This window comes from Poecilia reticulata, chromosome 23 (assembly GCF_904066995.2).
Source record: "Poecilia reticulata chromosome 23, P_reticulata-male-v2, whole genome shotgun sequence".
NCBI classification, from domain to species: Eukaryota; Metazoa; Chordata; class Actinopteri; order Cyprinodontiformes; family Poeciliidae; genus Poecilia; species Poecilia reticulata.
The window spans coordinates 2,089,519-2,104,515 of NC_088852.1; the positions used below are offsets into that span (position 1 = coordinate 2,089,519).

General features: G+C 39.7%; 1 protein-coding gene across 2 annotated transcripts in view; it reads right to left on the reverse strand.

Moving 5' to 3' along the window:
- Nucleotides 1-323: 323 nt before the first annotated feature.
- The window catches only part of LOC103459315 (thyrotropin-releasing hormone-degrading ectoenzyme), a 174,294-nt gene continuing 159,620 nt past the window's right edge, over nt 324-14,997 (reverse strand). For both annotated transcript variants that reach the window (XM_008400786.3, XM_081603849.1), the window contains 4 exons: nt 10,834-11,001; nt 8,574-8,714; nt 8,415-8,496; nt 324-4,938 (listed from right to left, as the gene is read on the reverse strand). In XM_008400786.3, the coding sequence (XP_008399008.2) occupies nt 4,786-4,938; nt 8,415-8,496; nt 8,574-8,714; nt 10,834-11,001 (544 nt within the window). In that variant the 3' untranslated portion in view covers nt 324-4,785. The remainder of the gene's footprint in view (nt 4,939-8,414; nt 8,497-8,573; nt 8,715-10,833; nt 11,002-14,997) is intronic.

Consider the following 14,997-nt stretch of genomic DNA (forward strand, 5'->3'; position numbering starts at 1 on the left):
CATCGACTTCTTATTGGTACCAGGATGATTTGAGTGGATCTGAGTTTTGCTCCCATTAAACATTTTGTTGTAATTTTAAGCCTTTCATCTGGTAACACTGACTTTTCCCCGTATCTTTTTAAAAAGCTCTTAGTCTTTCCCCGACACTCTGCTGCACCACTTCAGAAGACGGTTTTCCTCCTGAATACATTTCCGTCTCCTTCCCAGCTAACCGGTTTTCATTCCTTAAAAAGCCACGAACCGATTCGTTTCCACCGTTTTTAAGATGAAGCCACAGCAGGAACATTTCCTCCAGGTGAAACTCGTTTTTCACACAAACAGAATAGTTTTTGGTTTTTTTGTTTTAATACGGTCCAACACAACAAACCAACACAATGTAAACAGGAAGTAGGGCTAAAATGTTGCCTGCAACTTCCTGTTTCCTTCAGATTTTGATCGTGCGCCTTCATAAACACCATTTTCACCAACACAAACAGTTTCAGATTGCACTCTCTCTTTAAATATCACATTTGTATAATTTACAGTGTTTATCGTACATATGGTGTGCTTTTAATGCCTGTAAACCCGATTTCCCTGACTGGACGTTGACGGCTGATGATGCACACAGTAATTAGCTTTTTTTACGTCGTCAACAATTATGGCAGCCGCGTCATTCGCTCTGCCTTTCCTCCTGAGCCAATTAGAGCTTCTAATGATCGGACTCATAATTAGCCGTCCTCATTCTGCGGTTCCCATTAACATCATCATCATCTTCATCACGCTCACACATCACTGGACACGATGTACAGAAGGAGGCAGGCCCGTTCATTCATATATGGCTCAGTTATGAACATCAAAGCTGGATCAAACGGCAGAGGAACGACTCGGGAAAGTTTCTCCGGTCCGAGGTTCTCAAAATGTTCCGTCAAGATCCGTCGGAAAGTTTAGTTTCTCCAGAGCAAAATAAACGGAACAGTCCAAGTAAAGTTCGTGATTTGTTCCAAAAATGCGTCCAAAGACTCCACCGCGCTGAAGACAACCAGATATGTCCAACCGGACGATGAGTTCAAAGAACACAGAGCTGTCCGACAAACCGGAGAATCCTGCGAAAAAATATTCACTGCACACAGAAAGCCGAACTCTGAGGTCCATCGGGTCGTGGTCTCACTGTAAAGTCCAAACTGTTGTCCGTAATCATGTCCAATCTGGTCCATCGTCAACGCAGGAAGAGCTGCTGTAAAAAGCAACATCATCTGCATATAAAACAACCAAATGTTTAACCTGGATGGGATCAGCCGAGTCAGCAGATTTTATTCTCCATTTTAGGTCAGAAAAACAAAATGTATGTTAAAGATTGTACTAAATATGTATTTGATCATCAGTGAATTATTACCATTAGAAATAAGGATTTTATTCTTGGGGTTTCAATAGGAAATGAAACTGGACCAGATTAAAGTCAGATGTTGGAGGATTTTAGACATGGTTTGGCCTCCGTACTTAATGAAAGGTCAGGGAAACTGTGGCTTGGAGATAAAAGTGTTTTTACAGAGTTTTGGAAAATCTATTTTTTCTATATTTCAGTTTTGTTAGCTCACCAAATAACCACCATCTTGTTTGATAAGCATGTTTTAAGAAGGAATGATTGAAATAATAAGATACTTTTTGTAATTTATTTTTTACAAAAAAAGGGAAAGAAAAAAAAAAGTAAATTATATTTTATTTTTAATCCATGTCGAATGGATCAAATTCATTTTTAAATAAATAAAAATTCAGCCGATAAACATCTGCTTCTGCAGGACGGGACAGCTGCCCGTAAACTATTTTAAAACTACCGTGTTTTATTGCCTTCACTTCGGTTGGATCGTTTTTAATGAAAATAAAACTTTGCAGCGTCACAAAGTCTCAAAATCACAGCAGCAACTATTTGATTTGAAGAAACTAAGCAGAAAAACTTTCTAAACTTTTGTAATCTTGATCTGCAACAGAAAATGAAAGAAAATAACCTGACCTGGAATAATTTAACAACATCCACGTTTTCTGTTAATTTACATTTTAACCGTGTAACTCAGTGGTGTCAAACTCATTTTTATTTTGGGCCGAATCAAAAATCTGAATGTTCTTAAAGGGCCGGTTGCACCAGAATCTATTGATAAAACCAATAAAACTGTTAAAATATCAATAAATAGCTGTTCCTCTGGGATTTGTGATTATTTTAGTGTTTATTTTTGCAATCAAAATGACAGATTTTGTGGTGAATATTAAGAAATATTTGTAATCATTATTTTTTTTACAATATTATGCTAATGTATGATGTCAAATGTGACTATCACTCGTCGTATCAGTTACGGATTCAACGTTTTTGACCAATTCTGAGAAAATTAGCAGTAAAATCAGGAAAAAATGTGGAAATTTGTTGATTTTGTGTGATTTTTGCAGATTTGTGAAAAACTGGAAGGACTTATTGATGTAATTTGGAGTCCAGAGGGCCACATAAAAAGCTGCGGCGGGCCAGATTTGGCCCCCGGGCCTTGAGTTTGACACCTGTGGTGTAACTCAACTGGATTTGGGTTACACGCCATAAAACGTTACGTTATTGGGACTTTCCTAAACATGTCTGAATTTATAAACGGAAAACTGATCTCTGCCTTAAATAGAAAAAGGGTGAAAATTGAGACTTTCATGTATAATTAACAGCTTTGTCGTGAAATGCTGTCGGACATTTAGACTTCAAATGTTTGTCAAACCTGTTATTTTCCAACCTGCCAGGATGAAAAGTCTGACAGCATCGTGTCTTTCATGTTGCAGCCATTTTTGTTTTGTTTTCTCTTTGAAATCTTCAAACATTCTGCAGCTCATTAAAACAAAAGACCGACCAGAACATCGTCGCTCATCAGAGAACAATTATTCCTGCACATGTGGGGCTCAGAGTGTTCAAGCTGCTGTCATCTTTATGTTTTTTTGTTTTGTTTCTCGTTCTGAAGCAGCGAAAGCCTCAAACCGTTGAAGTTTTTGCTCTTTGACTTCAAGCTGCGTCAGTGCGAAGCCGTAATGAGTCTGAATGAGTTTTCTGAATGCTGTGAACAGAGGAGACCTGGTTCAAACCGTGTTAATTACAGCAGCGATCGACACGCCTTCACATTAAAGCTGGTTAAATAAAGAAAGTCAGATTTTAACTGAATCTCTGATATTCTGTCACTCAAAAATGTTTCTCATTCTAAAGACAAAAAAATGTTGTTTGTTCACAATGTTTTCAGGTTAAACTTGATTTTAGATGTTTGGCTCAGAGAGAACCTGGAAGTTAAGCCCCATCTGCTCTGATTGGTCCACAGCGGTGGTGTGATGAGCTCCTTTGTTCTGATTGGTCCACACCGGTGGTCTGATGAGCTACTTTGTTCTGATTGGTCCACAGCGGTGGTGTGATGAGCTACTTTGTTCCGATTGGTCCACACCGGTGGTCTGATGAGCTACTTTGTTCTGATTGGGCCACACCGGTGGTCTGATGAGCTACTTTGTTCTGATTGGTCCACACCGGTGGTCTGATGAGCTCCTTTGTTCTGATTGGTCCACACCGGTGGTCTGATGAGCTACTTTGTTCTGATTGGTCCACACCGGTGGTCTGATGAGCTACTTTGTTCTGATTGGTCCACACCGGTGGTCTGATGAGCTACTTTGTTCTGATTGGTCCACACCGGTGGTCTGATGAGCTACTTTGTTCTGATTGGGCCACACCGGTGGTCTGATGAGCTACTTTGTTCTGATTGGTCCACACCGGTGGTCTGATGAGCTCCTTTGTTCTGATTGGGCCACACCGGTGGTCTGATGAGCTACTTTGTTCTGATTGGTCCACACCGGTGGTCTGATGAGCTACTTTGTTCTGATTGGTCCACACCAGTGGTCTGATGAGCTACTTTGTTCTGATTGGTCAGTTAAAGTTCTAAACTTGTCAACTTACAGACATTGCTGCTAATTTTGAGAGGTTTCATACCTTTTAAAATCCACAGCAACTCTGTTAGATTTTTCTGATTAAGACATTTGGAAACTGAAATATTAAAAGTATTTTGTTTTTACTCGTCTCATCGATAGATCTTTGCAAATGAATTGTTTCTTTTTCCATCTATTAAGATAGTTTGCCTCAAATTACTTCCAGTCTTAATGCGGCTAATGTAGCGTACATTTCCCACTAATGCCTGTTGATGCATATTCCACACATTCCCCTGGCAGAAGTCCTCTGCTGCCATCTAGTGATTTGAAGTTAAAGGCAATTATGTTTAATTTAATCAACTTTTGCATCTATATTATGTGCTATTTTCAAATTAACACTCCTTTACTTAACTTAGCAACTCGGACAACAAAATCAATCATTTATTTTTTATCACTTATATGGCTTATGTTTCATTAAAGTCAAGATGTTAGCAATCAGTTAACTTTTGTCAATGGAAAGAAATAAAATGTATGGGAAGAGCTTAAGGGTATAGTCAGCCAAACATTTCGGTTTTCTTTAAATTCCAAAGTTTTTGTTGTTTCATTTTGTTGGTTGTTATTTTGTTGACGGATATAAAATCTGAGGCTAGCTAACCCATGCCTGGATCAACAGTTGTCACGTTTTTACAGCACAATTTGACCACAGGGGCTTCATGTTGAGAAAAACCATCGATGAACACATTTAACTTCTTTTAAAACAAAACCAGTTCAGAAACCGGCCCATTAACCAGTCAGGCCAGTTGTTCTGAGTGCGTCCGTTAGCTAGAAGTGCATTAGCTTAGCAGTCAGAGTGCAGTTAGCTTCGTTCAGCGAGCCGGCGAAGCGTTAGCCGTAGGTGGAGCTCGGAGGTTTGCGAAGCCACTGGTAGAAGTGCCGCCGGTGGAGGCGGTGCCAACGGACGTTCCCCTCTACGATCTCCAGCGCCCGCGGCATCGCAGGCCCCGCCCCCACGCCACTGGACTGGATGAACTCCTTTAACTGGAGGGGCAATGGTGGAAGGAGAGGATGGGGCGAAAACAGAAATGTTACAAAACAAGAGTCGTCGGTGTTGGAACCAACATCGACTTCAACCAACCCAGTAAAACTGTATATAAACTGTAATATGATAAACAGTGGCTTTGGCTGAGTTTCCATTATAAATGTATGCAAAACTTTTTCAATATTCCACTAATGGTGAAAAAATTACATTTCGCAATTGTGGAGTTTCAGATAAATAAGAAACAAAATTAAAATCACATGTTAATAAACATGAACAAGTCATAAGTCATCAAAAACATGCAGCGCCATCATCCTCCAACCACTTCCTGTCGTCTTCTTATTTGTCATTTCTGCCAGTAGTAACATCCAGTCTTTGATCATGTGACTCATGATGCAAAAAAAAAAATGGTTTTGCAAAATAAACCAATTTCAATGAAGCCAATAAAAACATCTCCCCCAAAACTAGCTGGCATGTTTCTGTTAAGCTAATAAATGTTTTAATTCCGTCAGTAGAAACGCAGCCAACGTGTTTCTGCAAACCAGACAGAGGAGCGATTACCGACTGGAGGCTTTTAATGGGCTTTAATGACACTGGACTCCAACTGTGGAAGAGCAGACAGTTTATTTTTTCACTGAACCAGTTCTGATCAAGCACTGGAAACATTTCAGCTGAAAACCCCAAAGTGTGAGACAGTAATTTAAAGAAAAGCATCTGAAAAGAAGATTTTTTTTAATGTGAAACGAGAAATAATTCAACTTGTTTCAGGTCAAAGACCAAAGAGAGAACTTGGTTCTGTACACAGTTTGACAGATCCAGCGGAGCACAGAAGGAAACCTTCCCCTTTAAGTCTCTTTACTTTGAATCATTTGTTAACGCTGCTCCTTCTTCCCTCACCACAGTTTCAGTTTCTATTTACTTTTTCCTTCCCTTTCTTCCCTTTCGCTCCCCAGAGTGATTCACCCAGACATTTGTTCAGATCTGAAATAAAAACCCCATGTCAATCTTTCCCTTTGTTGAGGTTTTGTATTCAGGCGTCCCGAGGGAAATAATGATGTTTCGTTCTGAGGTTTCACTGACAGTCAAGGCCATACAGAGACTGTAATTTGTTACCATAACAACAAGAAGAGCAGAAAAAAGGGCGGCGGGATAGATTTTCATTGAGGAACACCGTTAACCTTTCAGCTTTTATGTTATTTCTGCTTCATGTATTTATGCTTTTGTCTGAATAAAACAGGTGAAGCGGCTGTGAAATGACTCGACATAGAAATGATTAATCCAGCTTTACTTACCCAGATTAATCAACCCTGGATGTAAAATATTGATGAGGTGGTGAGTCCCAGGAGAACGTGTTAATACGCCGTGATTAATCGGTGTCTCAGATTTCCTAACGGCCGCAGATCAAATGCTTTTTCAAGTCCTGCTGCTTCATACTTTACTGAAGTACTATGAGATTTACATTTGCTAAATTGGTAATAAAAAGGAACATTTATCCTGGTCGACAGATTTTCTTCTTCTTATAACTAAACTCATAACAGTATATCAGTTCTACTAAATATCATGGGGCGGGGGAACAATACTGGCTTAAAAATCGAGAAGACATACGGTGTTTTAGTCCCTGATAGTCCAGTAGATTCGATTCGATTCTGAACCAAAGTTGCAACATTTGTTATATTTTCAGTTCTTTCTTAAACTATCCTAATTAATTAAGCAACCTGTTCCCCTCCTCACCTGTGGGGGCGCTGCACCAAGAGCCACTGAAGGAAACGACATGAAAACCTCTGAAGAAGACAAAGTGGAGCGCTGTCAGATTAGAGGATTTCTCTTTAGTCTCTGGCTAAAAATCACGAGCCATTTCTTCCGTTAGCATTAAGATAGCGCATTTGTTTTGGCATTTACCCAGAATGCCACGCGGTGTAGTCCGCTTCATGCCTTTGCACATCAATCAAACAGAGAGTTAGGTTTGTAGGTGGACCAGAGTTTGATTTTCAGGTCTACATTGATGTTTTGGATTGATCCACCCAACTTTACTATAAATATTGAGGCCTTTTTGTTTCTTGTCATTTAGAGCAACGGAAAGCAGAAACGCTTTAAATTAGAAGTTTGTTTTTAGAACTTAAATTTCATACATAAGCAGTAACTGACATAAGTATTAATCATGCAAAGTCTTTCCATCTCTGCACGACATTTATCAGTTTCAGCATCACCTAGAAAAATCCACTTTGGCAGTAAATTAGACGTTTTTGTTCATGACATTTTGTTGAATTTCTTAATAAATTACCTATTAAAATGTTACATTTTAACGCCCCTTTTTGCTCCTTTTTAATTTTTCCCCATTTACTGAGTGAAACTTGGAGCCAGCTGGACTAAATGAGGGCAGAGAATCAGTAAATCTTCTTTTTTTCTTCTCTTTCTTTGTAACTATTGTTCAACTCTCCTGTTTAACAGATGTTTTATAAAGCTCACCAGTCATTCCTAAATTACTTATCAATAGTGGAAATTTGTATTGACAAGAGCCTGTCAGAACGGGACCTTTGTAGTTGTCAGTTATCTCAAAGGGAATTCCCCCTCGGACACCGACCGGATCGATCGGCACGCACAGGACAATTGGGAGGATTTTTTCTTTCTTTTTTTTTTTTGCACGAGGATGTGGACAAACAGACAGCGGATCTTTAGGGGGATCGATGGGGACCGCTGGCCTTTGACCTGAGGGAGACGGGGGATGGCGGCAGCAGTTGGACTTGGATCACGCTGTGAAGCCTTGACACACTCTGGGCTTAGAGTGACCCGACTGCAAACACAACAAAGCTCAAAAATACACAAAGAGGCGACTCCGGTTGGGATGGAGCAGCTATATGACACCTAAAGGAAAAAGTTTTAAACTTCCAATCAATTAGCTGGGTTTAAATTAGGAGGAGGCAGTTTTAACTCCTTACCAACCAATTATCCTCCTATGATCTCTTTTTCTGCAGCACCGGCGGATCAATACCAGTAAAGATTAGACTGTTAATTGGAAGAGAGAACGAGGGATTAAAGATGGACGGAGAAGGTCAGACAGCAGCGGGCGACCTGGGGGTCAAGAGCGCCCAATATGTTGGGGTGCAGGTGTGAATACAGAGGAATAAATAAAACCTTTTCTAGACTTGAAATATCATTTTATTTTATTTTTTGTTTTCATTCTTTACATGTCTTGTCTAGAAAGTTTCTGAGCTTAATCTCAAAATTGTTTTTTTTCCCTTTTTCTTTTTCACACCAGTCAAACACAATATGATAAACAACTGAGGTAAAGTTAGCCTTCCTGTGTTACTGGATTCCCGTACAGAACGGACCAAACTGCGTCATCAACCCAGCAGGTGGAAAAATGGCGACCATCGTGGAAGAAAAATATGAAAAAAGATAAATTTTTTGAAGTAATTATGAGGTTTTTTTTTTTTGGTAATAGGAAAAGTGTTCGTTTCGTTTGTGTTTCTGTATTTACCTCGTTGAGTTCTCGCTCCGTGTTCAGGAACTCTGTGACTCCACCGATGAGTTTTGAATTCATGAACAAAGCTTCTCCGTATCTGGACAGAAATGGAGACGCGGTTAGAGGAACACGCAGAAACAGGAAGTAGGCCGGGACAAGGTTCTGCTGTCTCACCGGGCGTTCAGGATGTCCCACTTGTCTCGGAAGTATTTCCAGGCCAGGTTCCGACCTTGAGGGTTTCGTCCAACGTGGATGATGACGTCGATCACGTCCTGCTCAGGGACCAGGTCAGAGGTCAGAGACAGGTTCAGTAACCTAGAAAAAACAAACGCAAGAAGAAGAAAAACATGATTTCAAGAAAATTTATGAAAAATACAAACTTCTACCAACTATAATTCATTTTAAAACAGAATGTAAAAGTCAAAAATCAAATCAAGGTAGAAAATCACTTCAGAAAAAGTTCTGATAGATTTTTATGCCTGCATTTTGAATTTAAAGTTAAATATGTTTAAGTATTTATTTAATTACTGATCAAATCTAAAGTAGGGCTTTAATGATTAATTTAATTTTTCATGATTTCAATTATTGAAATAATCGTCTACTAATTTAGTGACCAATTAACTGATAATTGGAGGATATACACTGAAAAAAGGCAATTTGTTGAAAAAACAACACAATTAGGCCAAATCTATACAAAATATACATACATTTAAATTTAAGAGTAAATATCAAAGTATTTTTTTAAATATTCAATAAAAAGGTTTCATTACTTACCTAATCTAAACTAGGCCTTAATGATTCATCTTAACTAATAATTTAGCGATCGATGAATCGTTAACTGGAGGATAAACTCAGAAACAAAACAGCCGTAAATAAGACAAAATTGTACAAAAACATCAGCAGAATGGGCCAATTTCTTCATCCGACTAATCGATTAATTGTCAGAATAATCAATTTCTAAAATAATCGTCAGCCGTCACCCTGAAAATACCTTTAAATATTTAAAAATTCTTCAAACTCTAAAGAGATTGTTATTCAGTTTCACGTTATAAACGCAGTGAACTTTTAAACCAAAGTTTAAACTGACTCTATATGAGTTGTAAGGTGTAGTTACTGTGCAGAATCAACAGTTAGTTGATGAAGAATCAACAGTTAGTTGGTGAAGAATCAACAGTTAGTTGATGCAGAATCAACAGTTTGTTGATGAAGAATCAACAGTTAGTTGATGATCTTCTTCCCCTGCAGTTCAGTTCAGAGTCTGTTTCTGAAAAGCATCTTGATCGGAGAGAATTTCTCTGATTCAGAACAGTTTTCCATCTGCACTCAGCCATGACCTCCCCCCGATTTCATTTCCCAAAAAGAAGAGCACGCCTCCTACGCTGCAGGAAATAAAGACTTTGGTCACTTTGGCAGAGACTCTGTGACCTTCAGCCACACAAACGTGGAGCTGAGGCAGGAAAAGGTCAGGTGGTTTGATGGAAATTGATATTTTCTCGCCGTGTTGTTGGGAGTCCCTCCACTCGCTGTTCCTGTCAACCAAAAATCACTTCCTGGAAGGACACACCTGAGCTACAGTGATCTGATTCCTGCAGGCTGCAGCTGACTGACAGAAATATTTCACAAACACAAGAAGCAGCATGTTTTTTTTTTAGATGTGGGAGGGAAAAAGTTCAGAGTTTTCTTTCACTTTGCTTTTTCCCATTTCTGTGTTTTCCTGTTGGTTTGGTTTCTGCTGCCGTTTCATTAAACCCTGAAATCAATTTCCTCTCCTTTCCCACAATCCCTCTGTGCTGAAACCATTTCCTCTGTGACCAATCAGGGAGCTTCACAGCTTCGCATGTCGACTCCTGCGTGTGTGTGTGTGTGTGGCTTATTGGATAAGGTTTACCTGCACACACACACACATTCATGCAACAGCCCGGCTCTGAGTGTGTAACATCCATCTTCCACATATTTCTGAACACAATAGCTGCAGCTAACGGCTGATAAACACACTGATGTTCCCACAGACGCAGCCAAAGCTGCTTTCCTCTGCTTTAAGCTCACATTTTCACCAACTTTCATTCACTTTGCACCACCTTCAGCCAGAATATCACAGGACAAGAGCTTGACCTTTCACCTCATTTAAATGAAGTGATGAAATGATTGATGTAGAAGCGCTTAGAGATTTACTCGTTACTGGAAAAAGAAGTCAGATTAGAGTAATAAGAATCAGAAACTTCTGAGTTGCAAAAGTTAAAAATTTGCATGAGAAAAACTTAAATATCAAAATTTAGCAAAAAAAAAACGTCACAAATGTAGAGAATAATCTCAGAATTCGCCAAGAAAAACTGAAATCTGGAGTTTAATCTCAGAAAATTCCCAGAATGAATCGCGATCTCTGATCGATCGCATTGATCAGGCTTTAACCCCTTCCTGTTCCAGGTGCAGTGACCTGTTGAGGAGGAAGGTGTTGTCGGAGCAGGTCAGCGCCTCCAGCAGGATCTTCTTCTCTGAGACGGCGCTGGTGGAGTGAAACTTCATCCAGATAAACTCCCACACGTCCTCGTCCATCAGGCTGACCCCGGTGCAGTAAACGATGTCCCGGATGTTGGGAGGAATCCTGCAGACGGGATGAGAATAAAAAAACGAAGAGAGTTCAGACATGGGAAATGTAAAGCGTGTTGATAAGGGCTGGATTTAACTGGTGAGGGATGAGCAGGAAACGTAATGAATCCAAAAGCCCCGATAAGAAGCTTCCTCTGGATTAACCCCAACACTTTCTGGGTGCTAATTTCCCTTTCAGCAGGAAGCTGCTCTGAAAAACCTTCAGCTGGACATGAAAAACACACCTTACACTGCAAAAAACTGCTTTTTTATCTAGTTTATTGTGCAAATATACTAGTTGACTTTGAATAAGACAAAAGTAACTTTTCACCAAGATATAGGAGTTGAAGTAAATGATTCCTTATCAATAAAAAAGTGCCAGTTCCACTGGCAGATTATTTTATTATAACATGGGAAAAACATCTTGCTATAAAGGAAATAATGTGCCAGTTTAACTGGTAGATATTTATTGATACTAAGGAATTATTGACTTAAAACAACCTCCTATGTATTTGTGGAAAGTTACTTCTAAGTTAGTTCAGTCTTATTTCAATTATATTAAGATATTTGCACCAAAACGACTTGGTAAAATTGGATATTTATGAAGAGACACTCAACACATCTGTCAAAATTCAGAAAATTCACACCATTTCACTTTTATGCTCGTTAAAATCTGTGCCAAACTCTGACTGGGGGAAATTTTTGATTTTTAAAAATCCAGAATTGTTTCAAAATAGATGTTTCTCTTTAACACAAAAAGAAAAACTGCATGCGAAAATGAGAGTAATCAAAATCAGGACTGGCAAATCTGCAGCCTCATTATATTCATGTTTGCTTCCCATCTGTGGCTTTTGGCAGTTTTATTATTCCCAGTAAACACTTCAACGGAGTGAACTGGGATGTGGAGCGGATGTGTTGACTGACAGCAGCTCCTTTCAGAATGAGCCGTTCATATGCTGCTCATCACAGCATATCCACAACTCAACATTTACACTCGCACGGAAAAATGGCTGCAAACCGATGTGCAATTATACATCTTTACATCTTTAAGAAGCAGAAGTGGAGCCTCCTGCACAACCATTGAGATTTTAGCAAGTGGAATCTGGATGGTAAACACTTGACTTTTCCAGTGGCCATTGAACCAGCTGACCAAATGTTCTGAAACGCTGCTGGGGTTGCTAGGTAACAGGCTGGGCTTGGTTGGGGTTGCTAGGTAATGGCACAGTTTCTGCTGATTTGTGGCTTAACAATAAGGAGGTTTTTGAAATGGTTTGTTTTCCAGACACCTGGCATTAAATTACAGCCAGAAAATGGTTGGATGTATTTTTAAAGAGTTTAGTCTGTTTTAGGAAACAGTTGAGACCCAAAGAGAAGAATAAAACAGCAAAATGTGAATTTTGCATAATAGTCCCCCTTTTAACAAAAACGTAATTCACAGTATACGTCTAAACTTAACCTTTAAAAAGGGGTCCGCTGTGGTTTTCGTCCCCGTTTGGTTGGTCATTACACCAGAAAAGGTCCTTATTTGGTTACATAGACAGGTATAAACACACACACACACACACACACACACACACACACACAAACTGGATCCTCAGTAAAATGAAATTATATTCATTTCTTTCACACTGTGAAACTGACCTAAATGGTCAGAGAGCAAAACTAAGTGAGCTCTTCTGACTGCAAAATCACATAGTAAACTGCTGAACAGTGTGTGTGTGTGTGTGTGTGTGTGTGTGTGTGTTGTTGTTTATGTTACTGATTTAGTACCTTTTCTGGTATAATGACCAACCTCCTTAAGACCGGTTGGTCATATAGGGACCAAAGTACAGAACCTTATGTTTTAGGATTACTGTTTAGAACAGGGGGGTCCAAAGTGCGGCTCATGGGCCAGTTGTGGCACTTGGAATATGTTTATATGGCCCCTGACTGTAGTTGAAGAATGATGCAAATTTCACTTGTGACAAAACAATTTTCACATATTACATGTGAATTTATCAGCCAGTGGAAATAATGCTTTCTCGTTAATGTTGAGGAATTATTTATTGTTAAAAAGCTCCTGTATGTTGCTGAAAAGTTACGTGTAAGTTAGTTTTTGTCGTTTTTTTAAAGTGTACCAAGATATTTGCACTAAAAACTACAGTACACCAAAATGACAGTTTCTTTGCAGCGTGGGAGGCGTTCGGTGGTCATCTTGGTCAGTTATCTCTGCTTCCCTTCTTGCCAACTTAAATGTAAGTTGTTGTCATTGGGTTGCCATGGTAACGGGTGTCCACTGGGAGTAAAGCTAACACAGACGGCGAGAAAAACAAAAGATACGAGTCGATTTTAGTTGTTCTTTGCCCTTTTTTCAGTCTTATTTTTCCTTTGCTGTGACGCACTGCAGCTGCTGTAACTTCAGAAAGATCAATAAACGACAAAAACTGGATTAACTTCCTTGTTTGTTTGTAAAACGTCAAACAGGATAAAATGTTTCATAAAGTTTTTAACAAATTACGTCTTCTACAGTGGAAATTATGTCCAGTACGAGGGGGAAAATTCGCTTAGTCCTGGCTTTTTTGAAGTGTAAAATGAATGTAAGTCAATACACACTCCTAATGCAGGCAGAAAGACAAACCAGAGTGTGTCTGTCTGTGTGTGTGTGTGTGTGTGTTAGTGAGTGATCCAGGGACAATTGCATTATTTACCGACCTGGGAAATCTTTTTAGAGATGCTCCACTTAAGAGCAACACAAACACATTCCTGCTGACGGAGGCAGAAAGTGTTCCTCCATGACAGCAGCTGCCAACGCTAAGCTCCGCCTCCTTCGGCTTTAACCTGTTCCTGAATGTCCGTCCCGCCTCTGATAAAACTTCAGAGCGATAACGTGACGTTTTCTTGTTCTCAGTGCGCCGCGTCTCCCTCCAGATGGCTCTGATGCCATTAGCTTCCTCTCTCTGAGTCGGTGTGTGCGCTGCAGTCTGCAGAGGATGTTTCGGGTCCTGAAGCTATTTTTCCTGAAATATCTCGTCCTTCCTCTGCATCAAACTCCCACTCTGACAGTAAACATGCCTCTGCACCATCTGCTCGCTCCGTCCGTCGCTCTGTCTGTGGGATTCTGCAGAGTAAGTGTCACTCTGGCGTTCCCCAGAACTGCTGATGAAACATTTAACTGATCGGGCAGAAAAACAGCGGCCTAGTTAAAGGTTAAAGGTTGAGATACTTCAGGAGAGACTTGTTTCAGCAGACGGACTCAGACATGAAGTTTTAAACCTCCTTCAGGAGCAAAAAGCTGTTTTCTGTCAGATTAATTTGGTTTATGACAAAGTAAAAGGGCCAAAAAATGAAACAAATATTAATAAAGTCCTTAAATTACAAATTGATTCTCATGATATTATGACTTCATAAACAGTCGGCCGTAATCTCTCCCGTCGTCGTGGAGGAAAATGGAAACGTTTTTTCTTTGGGTTTTGCAGACACTCATCTTTGAATGTCCAACCACATCATGTGGGCTTTGACTAGGCCCTTCCAAACACTGACTGTTGTCTTTCTCAGTCATTCTGTTGCTATCTGGGATCACTGGTCTGTTGTTGATCCAGTTTGGATCCAGCTCCAGTTGTTTCCTGGGCATCACTGGTAGTTTGGTTACCAGTTGGATCCAGTTGCTGTTTATGTGAAAAACTACTGGAGATAAGCGACAATTAACCAGAGCCGATTAACGTCAGAACAATGAAATGATCAGGAATTAGTGCTCTCAGTAAATCCATCCCTCACTGACTGACAGTGAAACGTGCGTTGATGCTTTCACACAACTGTAGCAGATAATTTAATCTCCATGTTCAGTGGGTGTACCTCCATTTCCTGTAACCTGATTAGACATGCTGCTGCTGCTGGAAGAGGGGTCTAAGCCAATATTTATGCTCTGCTGCAGACCTCAGCGGTCTAATTTGTTAACTATTATTGAGCTTTGTAAAAATATTCACAACCCCAGGACCTTTTTTCATGTTCTGATACATTGGAAACGCAAAAATTA